Raw genomic sequence first — 16,251 nt, 5'->3', positions numbered from 1 at the left:
TGAAGTCTAAAATAAATTTACGTTAATATCATTTTTTTTAATTCACACTAAAAATAATTTCAAGGTTTATTAATAATTTAACAAGCGAAACAATCAGTGATCCAGAATTTGAGACTCAGCTGCGACATATTATTATTGTTGGGATCTTAGATGGCTAGAGGGGGGTGAATAGCCTCTTTGAAAAACACTAAACAGAAACTTCTTCAAGAACTTTGTTAGCACAGCACAGCGGAAATAGAAAAACTAAAACGAAAGAAAACAAACACACAGCAGACACAAGGATATACGAGGTTCGGGGATAACTTGCCCCTACTCCTCGGCGTGTCCGTAAGGAGGACGACTCCTTGATCTTTCGGTAGATCACACCCCGGACAAGATCCGGCTAAAGATGTCTCCTTCTCGGTGGAGCAACCTCTCAACAAAGTCTCAGATGATTATAGATTTAAGCACAAGACTTACAGTGGCTGAGAAAAATATTAAGATGAGCTTACAGCCACGCGGAGAAGAGAACAGAGCAGAGAGCGCACAATCAACCTTCTCAGCAAGGAGCTCACAGCTTCACCAACTTGCTCTCTCGAAAGCTTGATCACAAAAGAAAGAGAATTCAGAATTATCCTTTCTGAACTCCTCTTCTTCCTTCTTATGTCTCTCTGCTTCACTGGCACGAATCACCGCCGTCTGCAGAATCGCTGCTGCCAGCCAGGCGTAGCCAATCACCTCTCCTCCTCTTCTGATTCTCTGAACACATGCCAATGGAAATCACTGGCGTCTCTGGATACCAACCAATGGGAAGAAGTCAAACTGAGCAGCCCAATCGTAATCGGATTTCGCCAATGAACGTTGATGCCCCAAATGTATTTGTTGCAGCAAATTACAGTGAAAAGGGTACTTGTCTCCTTCTCTTAATGAAGCTTAATTTGAATCCAAACATGAGAATGTGACCTGCAACCTGCAAGCTAGAAAGACTCACAGCGAATGGTTAAAAACACATAGGTGAATACAAATACGGCAATCAGAAAAAGTGCATGCAAAGCAAACAATACTGTGGGTCGGTCTGCAGACCGAACCACGCTTTCTGGATCATCGCTGTCTTTGACCGTCGCATGTAGATCGGCTACTGAACGACCCGCCTTCTACTGCTAAGCTGTAAGGTCGATCGCTACATTATGCTGTGCTAAATGCTGTCCGGAAAGCTGGGCTCACTAAAATTTTACTCTACTAATGACGGATACAATTACTAAGAAAGGTCTCGAGACCTTCTTTGCTGATGTCCATATGCTAAGGAGGGGAAACTGAACCTCCCAACTGAGCTACTGATCTTCCGATCGGTCCGCAGATCGATCGAAGCGATGGGGCATTCGATCCCAACTGGATCGGTCGGCAGACCGATCAGGTATCGCTGGATCGGTCCGCGGACCGATCAGGTGTCAGCTGGATCGGTCGCCGACCGATCCAGCTTCTTGACTCAGACCGGGTCGAGCCCTCTCTGACCTAGTCCGGAGAAACGAGCTCCCTAGCTCTCTCCGACTTCATCTGGTCCTAGAGAACGAGCTACCGAGCCCTCTCTGACTTCGCATGCCAAGCTTCCTTCTTGGACTTTTCAACACCAGATGTCCGATCACCCTTGATCCATCTGGATTTTCCCTTGCCTGGCTTCACTCACCAGGACTTGCCAACTGCCTAACATCCCAGTTAGGACTTTCCCACTGCCTGGCTTCACTCACCAGGACTTTCCAACTGCCTAACATCCCAGTTAGGACTTTCCACTCGTGCCAAGCTCCCTGCTTGGACTTCTCCAGTGCCAAGTCTCCATACTTGGACTTTTTCCCGAATCAGGTCAACCAAGTCAACCTAGATTAGTAATTAATCTGAGTTAAATATCTGATACAAACTTAAATCAGTGTCAACAGCAAAACAACATCCAGGTCAGACTGTATCAACAATCTCCGCCTTTTTATTGTTTGACAACACGATTTAAGTTTCGATCAGAAATGCTCATATACCCATAATTTTAGGGAAATCAGGATCCTCCCCCTAAGACGGATACACCACCAAGTCAAGGACGGGAATCAAGATCCTTCCCGTTATCCTCTCCCCTAAAATCAAGCTTTCATACATTTCTAAACTTAGGAAACTTAGGTATCCTCTCCCCCTTTGTCAAACACCGAAAAGGTGCAAATGAGGTGACAAAAACTAAAAAGGCTCCCCCTTAATCCATACTGCCTTCTTTTAACTGACCTAGAGTTCTCTCTAAGGTCACAATACGACAGTAAGAAAGACAAAAGATACAATCAAATCATGGCATAGGAACAACATAAAAAAAACATAGAAAATGAAGCATAATAAGGAGCAAACAAATATAAAACCGAGTAGCATAAATATATGAGTAGCATCAGAAGTGCAAACATCCAGGTCAGACTAACAAATAACATCTAAAATACATACAGACAAGGTGACACACAAACTATATCAATCAACGTCCTCAACATGAGGAGCATCATCATCATCGGCAGGAAGGGTGAAATCCTGAGGCGGCACGCTGGAGGATGGATAGCCTGGGTAAGACTGCGGAGGCGGGTAGCGTGCCATCCATCCGAGTAGCAACTGCTGTGTCACCACCTGATGACTGCGCATATCATCGAAGCACTGGTCAATATGCCCGCGCAGGTCATCGTAGCGCTGGTCAATCCGTAAGCGTAGTCCATCGAACTCAGCAGTCACCATCTCCTCGTGACGATCAAATCGGCTCTCCAACTCAGCGATCTGCCAGCGCAGGTCTGGATCCGCCTCGCCAATGTCAGCAGGAGGAGCAGCACCAGGAGCAGCTGCAACCTGTCGTGGAGGTCCCCGTGGTAACTCACCTAAAGCTCTCCCATCCTTCCACTGAACATCCCCATTTTGCCCTATGATTCCAGACTTGGAAAATGCCCTTTTCCCAAGTCGGCAATCCTGCCTGACCATTTTGATTATTCTACCCTTAGAGACATCAACCTGAAGGGTCTCAAGCCAATCAGTAATTATATGCCCATAAGGCATATAAATAGTGAAGCCGCTAGGCTGAGAATATGATATGATCGAGGAGTAGATGCTCGACATGATATCAAAATCAAGACGCCTACGCAACCCGTAAAGCATCAGACAATGATACGGTCGAATCTCTGATAATGGTTTAGATGTGATAGGTAGAAGGCAGTTCGTGACAATTTTAAAAAGAATGTAATCTTGAGGAGATAATCTCAAGGCTGCAAAAGTAGGGAAGTCAACATCTAGCTCATCTAGCCCTTGTCTAGGCTGTCTGAAGAAGTACTCATATATATCGTCAGGTGAGATATCAAACGGTGGAAGTAACTGTTCTGGTAAGTCAGGAAATATCGAAAAGACATCACCGGAACATCTCCGACAATTGAGATACTCAAAGAAAGATGAGATACTGAAATCAAGAGTCCGCTTAGCAACTCTTGTTTTAAAACCTTGATCATTAGTCTCATGAAGGTTATTATAGAACTCAGAGACCAAGTCATAGTTGATATCCCGTTCCAAGTAGACTAGTGAATCGAGTTTGTAGTATGCTATAATTTCGGACACTTGTGGGCAAAATTCGTCCATGAATTTTCTATCCACGGACCTACAAGGGAGTAATTTGAATGTCCTTTGTTGAAAAGCTTGCTCAGACTGGCGGTTTGGGAATCTACTGGAACTAGCGGGTTGGGGTCGGGAAGGAGCAGCAGGAGTTTTGGATTTGGATGTCTTGGTTGGTTCCTTAGAGGTTCCCTCACCATCAGTAGGTTTCTTCCTAAGGGGACACAATGGGGTAAAATGGGGCAATGAGTGACCACCGGAGCCACCAACAAATAAGAACCGAGACATGTGTGATTTAGGATTGATATTTTATCTTTCATGATTAATCTACCATAATAAAATATGAGATAATAAGATTAAAGTTTTAGAATTGATTAGATTTGGGAGATGATCCAATCCATTTTGTATTAACTGCATTCTTATAATAAAATAAAAGGATTATTAAGAAGAAACTTAAGTAATATGAGTAAGAAAATTATATAAAATCTATGTTTTTTTAAAAAAAAAACACAATTGAAGAAGGTTGAAATATTTATAATTAGTTTAAAGATTTTTTTTTTTAAAAAAAAGTCAATTTATTTGATTTATTTTATTAATTTCGTTCATATTCGATTTTAAATTTTTTTAATCGGTTAATTCGAATAAGCGGAAATAAAAAAAATGAACCAGTAAAAATTTGACTATAATGAATTCGGTTTAAGTATTCTTACGATTCATGATAAATTTTTAGCTATAAATATAAAAATTAGTTTAATTAATTAATTCCGTACTGTTTGATAAGTTGATCGATATTTTATCAATTTAATTTATTCTATTTTTATTAGAAAATTCGATCAGTCGAATTAATCACCGTCAAATTATGCAATACTTATCCAAATTCTCTCACATTCAAAATAAAGAAACATTCATCCAAAATAAAAAAAAATTCAAATAGAAGACAATAAGATTAAAGGAAAACAAAAAAACAATAAGATTAAACTTAGCATTCTTTTAAAAATGACTCTCACCCAAGTAGGTTGGTATTCGAATACCTCCCACACGATGTAGGTGTTTTCCAATGTCTCCCACGCCGATGGTTTGCAGACAACCCTCCCCTTTCCTATGACCTTCCCTCACCTCATGCCATGCCTAAGTTTTGGTATAACGACAAAAAAAAAATAGGCATGGGACTAAGGAAGAAGACTCTAGCGTAGGGATGACAATTTCACCCGAATCCGAGGGAAGATCCGACATCCGACCCGAATGAAGAAAGGTATAGAGGGACTATATCAATACCCGACCCGAATAACCGATTAAATAATATATATATACATATATTAAAGAAAATTTTTCTTTTTCTAAAATCAACTTATTATTTTTGTTGATATTAGGAGGAGACTATATAGATGTTTAATTTTTTTTTTTAATTATATATATATATATATATTTTTTAATAGGTTGTTAATTTTAATATATTGTTGTTGAATGATAATAATTGGATAGAAAGAAGAAAAATAATAACTATAGAAGATATCCGATCATTTAATGAGTATGTGTATACCCATCGGAGATCCTATACTCGATGGATATGGGGACGGAGGATATAGAATCCGACCCGAACCCGACCCATTGTCATCCCTAGTCCAGCATCATTGTTCGAACAATGTCTCTTGGCGTTGTTGTTCGTTATTGTGACATAATTTTATAAATAAAAAAAGTTCATGCTTCATTTTCTGGATACATGGTATAATTTTGTGAGTTAAAAATATTACATGCGTTATTCTTACAGTATAATGTAATTTTATGATTGAAAAGTAGTACATGCATCATTTTATTTTTCATCTGTTATTTTTCATCCGATTTTAAGATTGGACGATTTTGTTATAAAATTATTCATTGATAGATTATATTTCTCTTCAATTTAAAAATTATAATAGAATAAATGATGGAAACGTTTCTTTAATTTTATTTTTTTTGCTTTCCCAACTAAACTGAGTTTTGGATCTCATTGAGATGATTGAAGTACGACTAAGGGCATCTTCAATTATTAGAATTATAAATGAGGATTTTATAAGATCCCAATATACCATATCAATAATATGAAAGTTCATTGGAATACCTCCTCTTAATGAATTTTTTTATAATCCAATTCATAACATGAATTCCATAACTTCATGTATATTATATTAAATTCGAAATTAAAAAATAAATTAATAATTTTACTACAGCTCTTAAACTAATGATTTAAGACTTCCTATTCAACTTTTTAAATTTTAAAAACTTCTCATGCCCTAGATATATAAACACGGGTAACAAATAAATACACCACTAATTTAACAGTGTTTTTTAATTATTTTTCAAATTCGCGAAGTACCCACGAAAATAGGACAAGTCAAGTCAAATTAAAAAAAAAAGTAACAAAGGCCAAAGGGAGGGGGATTTGTGCATACGTCAGAAACCCAGATAACTTAAGCCGATCACACGCCGCTAAGAAATTGCCTGGCCGCAATCAACGGCCAATATTTAACCGGTTGGTCTGATCCACGACGGCGCCGCCTGTCCCCTGCGGAGCACCAGCGAGTACTCCGGCAGATCTTCCAGCTCCGCGAACATCGCGTCCTCCCCTTCCTCCCCAGCCGCCTCCGTCCTCTCGTCAGCCTCCCCTTCCGCCGCTGTTTCGATCCCGTCGAAGAGGATGGAACCGAAGAGGAGTTCATCAGAGCAGGCGGAGGTGGAGGAAGGGGAGGCCATGTCGGAGAACCACCGGAACCCGTCTTCGGCATCGGCCACCGGTAGTGTCCCGGGATCTTCCTCCTCCCCCTTCATCGGCGGAGGATGGGGATCCGCTGCCTGAGGCTTTTGCTTGTGGTGGAGGCGGCTGCGGCCGGCCGTAGGATTAGTCCAGGGGTGATTGTGGTCGAAAGAGTAGGTGACGAGGAGCACGCCAGGATCGAGCCGGTCGCGCTCCACATGCTTCCGCGCCGGGCAACCCTTCCAGCTACTGCACCGGTAGTAGCCTCTGCATCGCCCGCCCCTAAATCCAATCAGGCACAACAAAACAAGCCTCGATTTCTTCAAACTGACGCGCACCTGGGAAAGGGGGAACCTTTGATGGGCTTCTGTCCGTACTTCCTCCAAGACCACGAGTCCGAGGGCGGGAACGCCTCGCCGGCACGGACTCCCTCTGCGTCGCCCACGGGGACCGACACCACCTTCTTCTGGGCAGCCCGGCGGCTAGAAATCGGAGCTCCTGTCAGTCCGAAACAGAGAGCAATTACTACAGTTATGAATAAGCTCACCTTCTCTTGGAATTGGAGAGAGGATAGAGGTGGATAGGTTTCGGGTCTCCAGAGTACTCCGGCGGCACTCCGGCCGCCTCCCATGCAGCGAATTCGTGGCCGAGATTCCAGTGTGAGTCCATGATTGATTGAAAATCTCAACAATCCACTCGATGAAAGGAAAGCATTGAGCACCTGCACTGAGCAGAGGCGGTTGAAATAAGGACTGCGGAGTGGAGAAGCCAACGGCAAATATAAATAGTGACAGGTTTTGTAGGTTTAAAATCCTAAGGATCATGTTGAAAAAGTAGACAATACTTGAGGGGCGAAATAAAAATATTATAATTTAACCTACTAAAAATTTATTTATGTTCATTTAATATGTATAAAAAATAATTAAATAAAAAAGTTGAATACATAAATGTGTTAAGCTCAGTTCTTTAATGTTCGCGTGAATAAGTTTATTAATATATATATTTTTATTTTAATGGATCAAACAAACTCAAATTAAAAGACTAAGCTATTATCTTGTTTTTTATTTATTTGAGCATCTATAATGTCACATCAGATATCACTCTTATGGAAAAAAAAAGTCAATCCCAAATTAAAAATATATTATCGACTGATCAACAATCTCAATCTCTGTCTTACACATAGACTTAGTCAATTACTTGTCGAGTAGGAGTTCTTCAGCATTTTTTTATTCGATTTGACAAACTCGTATTCTTTGAATCAGCAGATCGTCTCTATATGTAAGTCTACTCTTAAATATAAATAGTAGTTGGATGTGCTCGAAGATGATCAAATAATGTAGCTATATTCTTTATTCTTGGTGTATGTTTATACGCAAAGAAAAGGATATAGTTTAATGAGGATTGAGGTCCTGTAAATCCGTTCGTGTGAGTGATGCGCATGGATGGTTGCTGAGGCATTTGGAATCACTGTACCGTCTGAGTCACTTTTGAATATCCTGTAGATATAGTCGTCATGTGCGTCCCACATGGACAGGTGTGGAGTATATCAATGATAGTAAGGATTAGGGATATAAATAAGCTAAGTTGTTCATTAATTATTCAAAATTTTTAAAATTCGTTTGAACTTATTTAATGAGTCTTGTTAAGATAAATAAATTAAACTTAAGTTTTACAATACACTCATTAACTCATTATTATGTTCTTAGTAAGCTCATAAATTAACCTTTAAATAAAAAAGAATAATTTTGATGTTAAATTTATAAGTTTTACACTCTATTATAAATATATTAAATTTATTTATTAAAATAAAATTATAAACTTTAATAAGAATATTATAATTTTCTCTAAATATATAATTTAACTTTTAATGAATATTTAAATTTATAATTTATATTTATTAAATTTATTTAGATTTGCTAAAAACTCAAATAAGCTCGTAAATCATGAATATATTCACTAAATAAATCTCGAGCTCGGCTTGATTATAATTAAACGAGCAAAATTCAAATATTCAAGAGTTCAACTTGACTCGGCTCGACTCGATTACACCTCTAGTGATGATTGATATTCTGCACACTCGCTCGTGCTTGACGCATATGGGTGACCGAGTGTGCCAAACATTCGAAAGTGATCTGAACATCCGAAATCACTGTACTTCCAGGCACTCTCGCACACTCAGTCGCCCATGCAGGACATACATGGACGGATGGGTAGGATATCAATTTTGATAGTAAGGATTGATATTCTGGACACCATCCACCTATTCGTGCGTGATGCACATGGACGATTGAGTGCGCGATAAAATTACTGTACTTCTGGACACTCGGCTCACTTCCGAGCGCCGCTCCGCACATTCAATTGCCGAAAGGTATCGTCCACAGACAGGTGTGTAAGATATCAATTTCGATAGCGAGGATTGATATACCCTGGTTTTGCTTAAATTTAATAGCTTAAATCTAAATCCAAACGTAGATCTTCAAATCGCATATAATACCCTGGTTAAGCTTACGTCGCTGTTGAAGCTGGCTCCAGTCATCCAGCGGTCGGGACTTGTTCATTTGATCCGCGCAACTAACCGACAGGCTGTTTTCGATTGGGTGGTTCTAGAAGAATGAGTCGGACTGACATTTCAAATCGGTTCGGGCTCGGTGGAGCCGTTCGCGGTGCCAGCTGGGTGGAGCCTTCGGCGTCTGACGCTTCACTAAAGCAGAGGGTTCCCCGTTTTCGGCAGGAAGAAACTGCGTGATGGGCGACGAGAAATCGACGGGCCCGATGGGGAATAGAGAGCGGGATCGGGAGCTTCTCATAACCGTCATCGACGATGAAATCGATGCCCAGGCTTCCTCCTCCTCCGCCTCCCCCGCTAGCCGCCACTCCGGTAGAGAGGTGGCGACTTGTCTCCTGTTTTGCCTTTTTTTTTTTTGTCGAACCGATTTGTGATTTCGGTGGGTTTGTTGTGATTACGGAACATTATGCTTTGGGGATATTTAGATCTAGGTTGATTTGTTGGCTGCTAGGGTATGCTCCGGAATCTCTATACCGATTTTGTGGGATGCGCGGTCAATTTGATCTTATTTAGCTGGAACTCCAAAATATATCCATGCGCCTTCTTTACTTTTTGTTATTTGCACAGTTAGGAATTGGCATCGGGGGGAAAATAAATTAAATCCCGGAGGCAATTCTAGATGTCTGGAAGCTGGTGCTTGCTGGGTTAATTGTGAAAAATGCGACAGTTAGTGAGAGTTTGTTCATTGTATCAATGATACGGATTAATTGGAACGGAAACTTTGAAATTATGAGATGTTATGCACCATTGTGCCTCAAAACCCTTATTCTATTCCCTGCTCTTGTCTCTTTTCTGTAAATTTTTTGCGTCTTATCTACAAAATCACGAGGATTCATGGAGAATGCTTGACTTAGTATGTCGACACATAGATATGTGTTTGTCAATGCTAAATATTATAACAAGGAGATGAACTTTTCTTTGAAATTCAACCGCTCACATGTTAACGACCTTGTCAAGGACCATGATAATGTGCAATTTCTATACTACTAACGCATCTTTTCCACACATTCGGTCTTGCTAAATTAGCGAGTTCTATATTTTGCAGGCATTCTATAAGGTAATACATAGTTGGGCTTCAAAAAAGTTCATGACTGGATGGTGAGCTTCTTCAACTTTTTGGCATGATTTGGGCTTTTCCATTTTTTTTATCTTTATTTTCAAATATGGTTCTGTTGTTGTACATATTATTTTTCCATTTTCCTCTGTTAGCTATTGTGCTTTCTTAAATTGGACTGAGTTAGGTATTGAATGGGCTTGTAATGTCTGTACTGGACCCAATTGGATATATGGTATTGTAGCTGGCAGCAACTTGCAAAGAATCTTAACTCATCTTTTGGTTTCACGAGGTTGTTTTGTTATAATTTTTAGGGGGGATCTGTAGATTTATAGCAATGCTGTATAAGAGAGCTAATGGTAGATAGCATTTCCTAAGCAATCTATAGAGCCAAGTAAATTAAGATATTGAAAATTCATTCCCTCAAAGTTCAAAACAGCAGTGGGGATCTTGTCTCTCAACCAATGATTCACAGCAGATAAAGTTATTGCCTCTTGGTGGGCTTGGGGAAGCAAACAACCTCGTTGGCTCAATATCTCCAATTGGCCCACTCGCCCGACCTTCTTGACGGTCTTATACTATTGAACAAATATGTAAATTTTGTTAGAGGTTGAATTCTCATTCTCAGTATTATACATGGAACGAGTGAATTGAAATGTTCATTCCTATCTAATCATCATCCCACCTTAAATGACTCCACAAATAGACTTGAATTACACGAAAATGGTGATTCTATTCTACCTCTATTTCTACCAACTAATGGCAACTTAATTGTGTGCTAATTTGATGATCAGCTTATTTGAGAATTTGTTTCTTGGAGTATGGGTAATCTTCACAATTCTTGCATGCTAGTGTCCATAACACTTGATGTTTTATTCTTATACCCATGAAAGGTTGCATATAGTGGGATGATTATGATGATGACAAAGTACTGTTTGTTGTTGTTATTTTGTAAGAAAACAAATGGCTATTATTTTGAGTTTCTTGATTGCATGGTAGATAATGTGATGAAATCAGAAATTGCAAAAAATTTATATATGAATACATATGTTGAGTTTTTTTTATAATTATTCTAATTAACTAGTCCAATTATCTCACTAGTTTTACAATGAGCTGTCATGTTTATCTAGGTTTAATCATGTTAAGATCACCTTTACTTCATTTTTGTGCATTTTGCAGTGTGATCCTCTTTCCGATTGCAATCACCTTCTACATCACATGGTGGTTTATTCATTTTGTTGATGGATTTTTTTCTCCAATCTATGCTCAACTTGGCATAAACATATTTGGTATGCACATTCTTATATGTTATATTTTATTCCTCACATACTTTTAAAGCTCAAAAGACATTCAAATCATGTAGATTTGCTGTATTTTAACATTTTTGTCCACATATTAGTGATGGCTATGTTTTTTAGCCACTGTTCTTCTGTTAGCTTTATATAACTGTATCCATTGTTCATTAATCCTAGTTGATTTCTCTTATTGTTTCATTTCTGAGACTAATGATATCTGGATGATTAATCTTACTATACAAGACATGGCATCACCAATGGATCATAAGTACACAAGCTTGAAGATCCATGTTCTAAAGTAAAGATTTTGGGCTGCAAGAACATTAAATTAAAGTTCTGTGTGATCATTCACTGTCAAACTTTTCTCGTTGTTCACTTTCTTTGATAAGGGACAATAGACGTTTTCTCCTGCAAGTTTTCCTTTTTTATCTACCACACTTCACTGGCAATACTTGTAATACTAGCTCCTCTTGAAGATTTTTTCGTGCACAACTTTTACTTCGTCATTTGCTTGGTTATGAAGACTGTTATTTTTTTTATTTTATTTCACTATCTTTTTTCTTGTGTTGTTGCATTCTAGCAAACAAATATGGTGTCTTCATCGGCATGTACATCTACTAGACTGAAAGTATCACACTTACAAATCTGGTTGTGTGTACAATAGACATGTATATGCATTATTGTGATTAGATATATTCTTGCTGGATCATTTTGAAGGTTATGGACCTCCTTTTTGTTTTTTCAGGATGTCAAATACTGAAGCCTAAACAAGAATTTTTCAGTTGAATCTTAATATATGTATTCTACTTGTCTAGTCATTTGTTTATCTGTGGAATATCTTGGTATGTCTTTCCAGGACTTGGCTTTGTGACTTCCATAACATTCATCTTCTTGGTCGGAGTGTTCATGTCGTCATGGCTGGGAACTTCTACTCTAAACCTTGGTGAATGGTTTATCAAGAGGATGCCATTTATTCGTCACATCTACAATGCCTCTAAACAGATCAGTTCTGCTGTATCACCTGGTAAATATTCTTACTGTTTTCTGCCTAATAATCGTAAATGATATCCTCCCTATCCATAGATCAAAATAATCAAGCCTTCAAGGAAGCTGTAATTATTAGACACCCACGAGTTGGTGAATATGCATTTGGATTCATCACTTCCACTGTTGTCCTTCAGGTACTTGATGATTTATCTCTTCATCAATTCCAGATGTGTATTGCTTTTGCATGATGATTCATATGTAGTTCTGTCTGTGGTATATCGTCCTATTTATCTGCTTATACACACGCACACTTTTTGATTGTAGAAAATATTACTTTAGCACCTGATCACATTGTTCTGTGAAATAAGTTTCTATCAACCTATTCTCGAGTAATTCAATCTCCATTTTTGGTATTGTAAACAACTTTTTATGCCTTCGGATAATTTTTGTCCACAGATAACTTTTGGCCTAGGCATCTGGTAAATGCATTTTTCAGTATATTTGTTTATTTGTTTTTTGTCGAGAATCTCATGTTTACTTCTCACTTGATATATCAACAGAGTTATTCTGGCGTAGAGGAACTCTGTTGTGTCTATGTACCAACCAATCATCTTTACATTGGGGACATTTTTTTGGTCAATACAATTGATGTTATTAGACCAAATCTTTCTGTTAGCGAAGGAATCGGTAGGCTTGTTTGCTTTACTCTCGTTCCACCTTTCATTTACTCGAATATTGTGCAGTGATATGAATTCTATGGTTTTACACTAATGTTCTTCAATACAGAAATTGTTGTTTCTGGTGGCATGTCGATGCCTCAAATCCTCTCATCCTTGGATGCACATACACTACATAAAAGAGCTAGATCCAGCGTAATTTACCCTTAGTTGCAGCAATGCCTCTGAGTTCATTTCTCTCAGATTCTTTTATGATTATTATTATTATTATTATTATTATTATTTTGAAAAGTTCTCACAATTTGTCACAACTGTGGCTGTTTTGGTGGCTATAGCCACACTTATTTTGTTTTCATTTATTTATTTTAAATAGGTCATTGAAAATTGGCAGAATTCTGCATCCGTACTGTTTAACCTCAATTTCCAGTTTGTTCAATTTAGATTCGCCACATTGTAATTTATGTCGGTCAACATAGTATTTCTCTCTTATACTTACGGCATAATAAAATTCTTTTTCACTTAACAGTTTGTTCTTCATCAATATTTTTATTTGAAGCTTTTCTTGTCTTACATAAGATAGAATGTCTGATCTTTGGTTGCTTTTAATCATACAAGAAAACATTGCCAACTCGGCATTCATAGTTGCTCTCGATGGCCATGTATATGACGTTACACTAGTCATCTTCACATCTCAATGTGGCTAGCCATGCTATTCTCTGTTATCAACTCCATTAGTGAGATTTTCTATTGGCTATCATGACTATTCAACTCTTTAACCCTCTTCATGTCTCAATTTGCTGAATTAGATTTACTTGTGTTTGATGAGTTTCCCAAATTTCAGAATAATGTAATACAGGGTTTGAACTGCAATGGATCACCGTGATGATTCTTTTAAATTTGATCTACCAAGTATGATGCATATTATTTGACATTTTAATTTTAAGCGTATCATAAGATTCAAATTGTGTGATTCTAACACCTATGATTGCCAAAACCAACTCTAGTGACAATAGGAGGGGACCAAAAACACTTTAAGTAGGCCAAATGTTCATAAGTACAAGGATCAGTCTGTATGCTATCCATATTGATATAGTGCGACTCGGCATTTGAACCCAGAGATGCAATTAGACCCAGTTTCATATCGGATTGTAATTGCAGAACTCAACCATTCTTTTCATTCATGATTCAGTTTCAATCGGTAAGAGTAGAACTTAGCTTTCTGCACAACTGAACAGCAACTGCTAGTTAAGTCACGGTGCAGCTGTAAGACGCTTGACGGATTCTCAAGGGCAGCACAATTCAATTCTCATCTGTAGCATGCACATTCTCTATTTGGCGGAAAACTGTGAGAAGTTGTGCGAAGTACGATTACCCAGGTGGGGCTGGGTGTCCCTCATCTGGCAGAGTGACTTTGTTTGTGGTCTACGGCTGTAGTACTCAAGTGGAGCATAACTCTCTACGGTGGTGGAGCAACTGTGGAGGTTGGTTGTTGGTGAGCGCTTTAGGATTTACTCAGTGAGCGAATTCACCTCAAGGAATAGTCGGGTATGTGAGAATCAGGATACTTTGAATATCCAAAAAAAAAAAAAAAAGTCTAATTCCAGCTTCTTTCAGTTAGCCATCTCTTGATTCTGGAACGTCATTTGCCATAACCTTCTCATATACTCGTTGCTTTGGCTAGAATCGTAACTTGATAACACCTGGATGTTACTGCAGCTTGGGTTATTCTCCAAGGAAGACCTCATGTGATATTTCTCCTTCCAACAACAAAACTATCCAGGCATCTATGATCTCTATTTCAGGTTGATAAAATAGTTATATTTGCCACACAGGAAAAAAAAATATTAATGTAGATAAAATGTTCCATTTGCAAAATTAATAAATTGGTCAAGTGATTATATTTATAAATAAATGTTCTTATCGTTTATCGTAATTTAATTTCTTATTACCTTAAAAGAAAAGAAAAGAAATTGACATTGATTCGGTCTAGAATTTGAGTCAGACGAAGGTCGATTGAGATGTCGTTGGTATTGACGGAGATGCGACTTGGACGCTTCTAATATATGTACTCAGGAAAATGGATCCTTATGTGGGACTGACAGACGACGGTGATTAAATCGGCAGTACTTGGGTTTTGCGCATGCTCAGACAAGCATACGGAGCGTTAGATAAAAAAAATTAGGGAAAAAGTTTGACGCATGTCTTTTGATGCTTAAGTCAGGTATTTTTTTCCTAGAAGAATAGTGTACGAAGGAAAAAAATAGTTAGAGTGTTAGAGACAAAAACCCAAGGAAAAAGTTCCAAGCACAGGTCTTTCGACATTCAAGTCAGGTATTTTTTTCCCAGAAGAACAGTGTACGAAGGAAAAAAAAATTGTAGAGGACAAGTGCGAATGTGTGCGTACCTGCTCAAGGGAGAGGATCTCCCTTTTTATATGACCATGCGTACCTCTGGAACCTGATCGATGTCAAAGAATGTTGGGTGTCAGGGTTTGTCGGGTGATGAAGGACATGTGGCACCCTCTTATGGATTGAGAGAAGGTTCTATTCGTAGATGACAGTAGACCGTTAGAATATTCCCTGACATATGACAGTTATTCCCTGACAGACGGTTACAATTCCCTGACGTTGTTGTCACCTAGTGCCTTCTGTTCCGTTTGGATTTAGCTACGGGCAGTTCGGGATGACTGCTAGGGTGTGGCGTCTGGTCCGAGTTTTGATGAGGGAGACGAGCTGCGATGAGAGTCTCATCTTTCACGCTTAGAGTATCGAGGGTCGATTGGGAGTTTACCTTACTGAAAGTACAGACCTGTTTATCTAGATCGGGTTAAGGAAACCAGACCAGTCGGGGAAGGTCAGGCCTTATTCCAAGCTATGTCTCATGTCTCTGATTTGAGATCCTGATCTATCAATATTCAATCGGGAATTATACGGTTGATGACGTCAGGTGGTCTAAGTCCTTCTTTATTGTTGACTGTCACGTTCTTTTGACTTCTTACCGTCACGTGACTTTTGACTACCTGACTAATCTTATCAAACCCCACTTTTATGCACAACAGAGATCAGCGGTTTAGAATTAGATGGATGGGTCGAAATCAACTAGCGGATAATATAAGCGACATACAGAGTCCAAGAAAAACTCTAAATTAGTAATAATGAGATTCACATGTAATTGAATTCGTTAATCCACAATGTAAATATTTCTACATATATAAAATAGAAGCAGCAAACTTTCAAAACCCGCTGAAAAATTATAAAATACACGTGAGACATTTTATCGGAGAGATCAGAGACACGACTAGATATTTTGCAAAATTGATCCGACGAAGACCTATTACCGTAAACACGAATACAGATATCAAC

At 38.6% G+C, this 16,251-nt stretch overlaps 2 protein-coding genes across 4 annotated transcripts; one reads left to right on the top strand and one right to left on the bottom strand.

Moving 5' to 3' along the window:
* Positions 1 to 5,840: 5,840 nt before the first annotated feature.
* Positions 5,841 to 7,101, bottom strand: LOC121999816 (probable WRKY transcription factor 65). Of its 3 annotated transcripts, XM_042554449.1 has the most exons (3): positions 6,858 to 7,101; positions 6,649 to 6,792; positions 5,844 to 6,577 (listed from the first exon to the last, which is right to left on the bottom strand). In XM_042554449.1, exons 1-3 carry the CDS (start codon positions 6,977 to 6,979, stop codon positions 6,082 to 6,084), a joined length of 762 nt encoding a protein of 253 aa, XP_042410383.1. In that variant the 5' UTR covers positions 6,980 to 7,101; the 3' UTR covers positions 5,844 to 6,081. The 3 variants fall into 3 exon arrangements, with proteins under 3 accessions (XP_042410382.1, XP_042410381.1, XP_042410383.1); XM_042554448.1 differs by having other exon boundaries at positions 5,841 to 6,577; positions 6,649 to 7,060; XM_042554447.1 differs by having other exon boundaries at positions 5,841 to 6,792; positions 6,858 to 7,060.
* A 1,850-nt stretch (positions 7,102 to 8,951) lies between these two features.
* Positions 8,952 to 13,412, top strand: LOC122000597 (protein LIKE COV 1-like). The gene is made up of 7 exons (XM_042554959.1): positions 8,952 to 9,196; positions 9,922 to 9,974; positions 11,110 to 11,219; positions 12,082 to 12,249; positions 12,309 to 12,406; positions 12,773 to 12,899; positions 12,999 to 13,412. Exons 1-7 carry the CDS (start codon positions 9,056 to 9,058, stop codon positions 13,097 to 13,099), a joined length of 798 nt encoding a protein of 265 aa, XP_042410893.1. The 5' UTR covers positions 8,952 to 9,055; the 3' UTR covers positions 13,100 to 13,412.
* Positions 13,413 to 16,251: the final 2,839 nt, after the last annotated feature.

This window comes from Zingiber officinale, chromosome 7A (genome assembly GCF_018446385.1).
Source record: "Zingiber officinale cultivar Zhangliang chromosome 7A, Zo_v1.1, whole genome shotgun sequence".
NCBI classification, from domain to species: domain Eukaryota; kingdom Viridiplantae; phylum Streptophyta; class Magnoliopsida; order Zingiberales; family Zingiberaceae; genus Zingiber; species Zingiber officinale.
The sequence above is the reverse complement of the archived record's forward strand: the minus strand, read 5'-3'. Positions and strand labels throughout refer to the sequence as shown.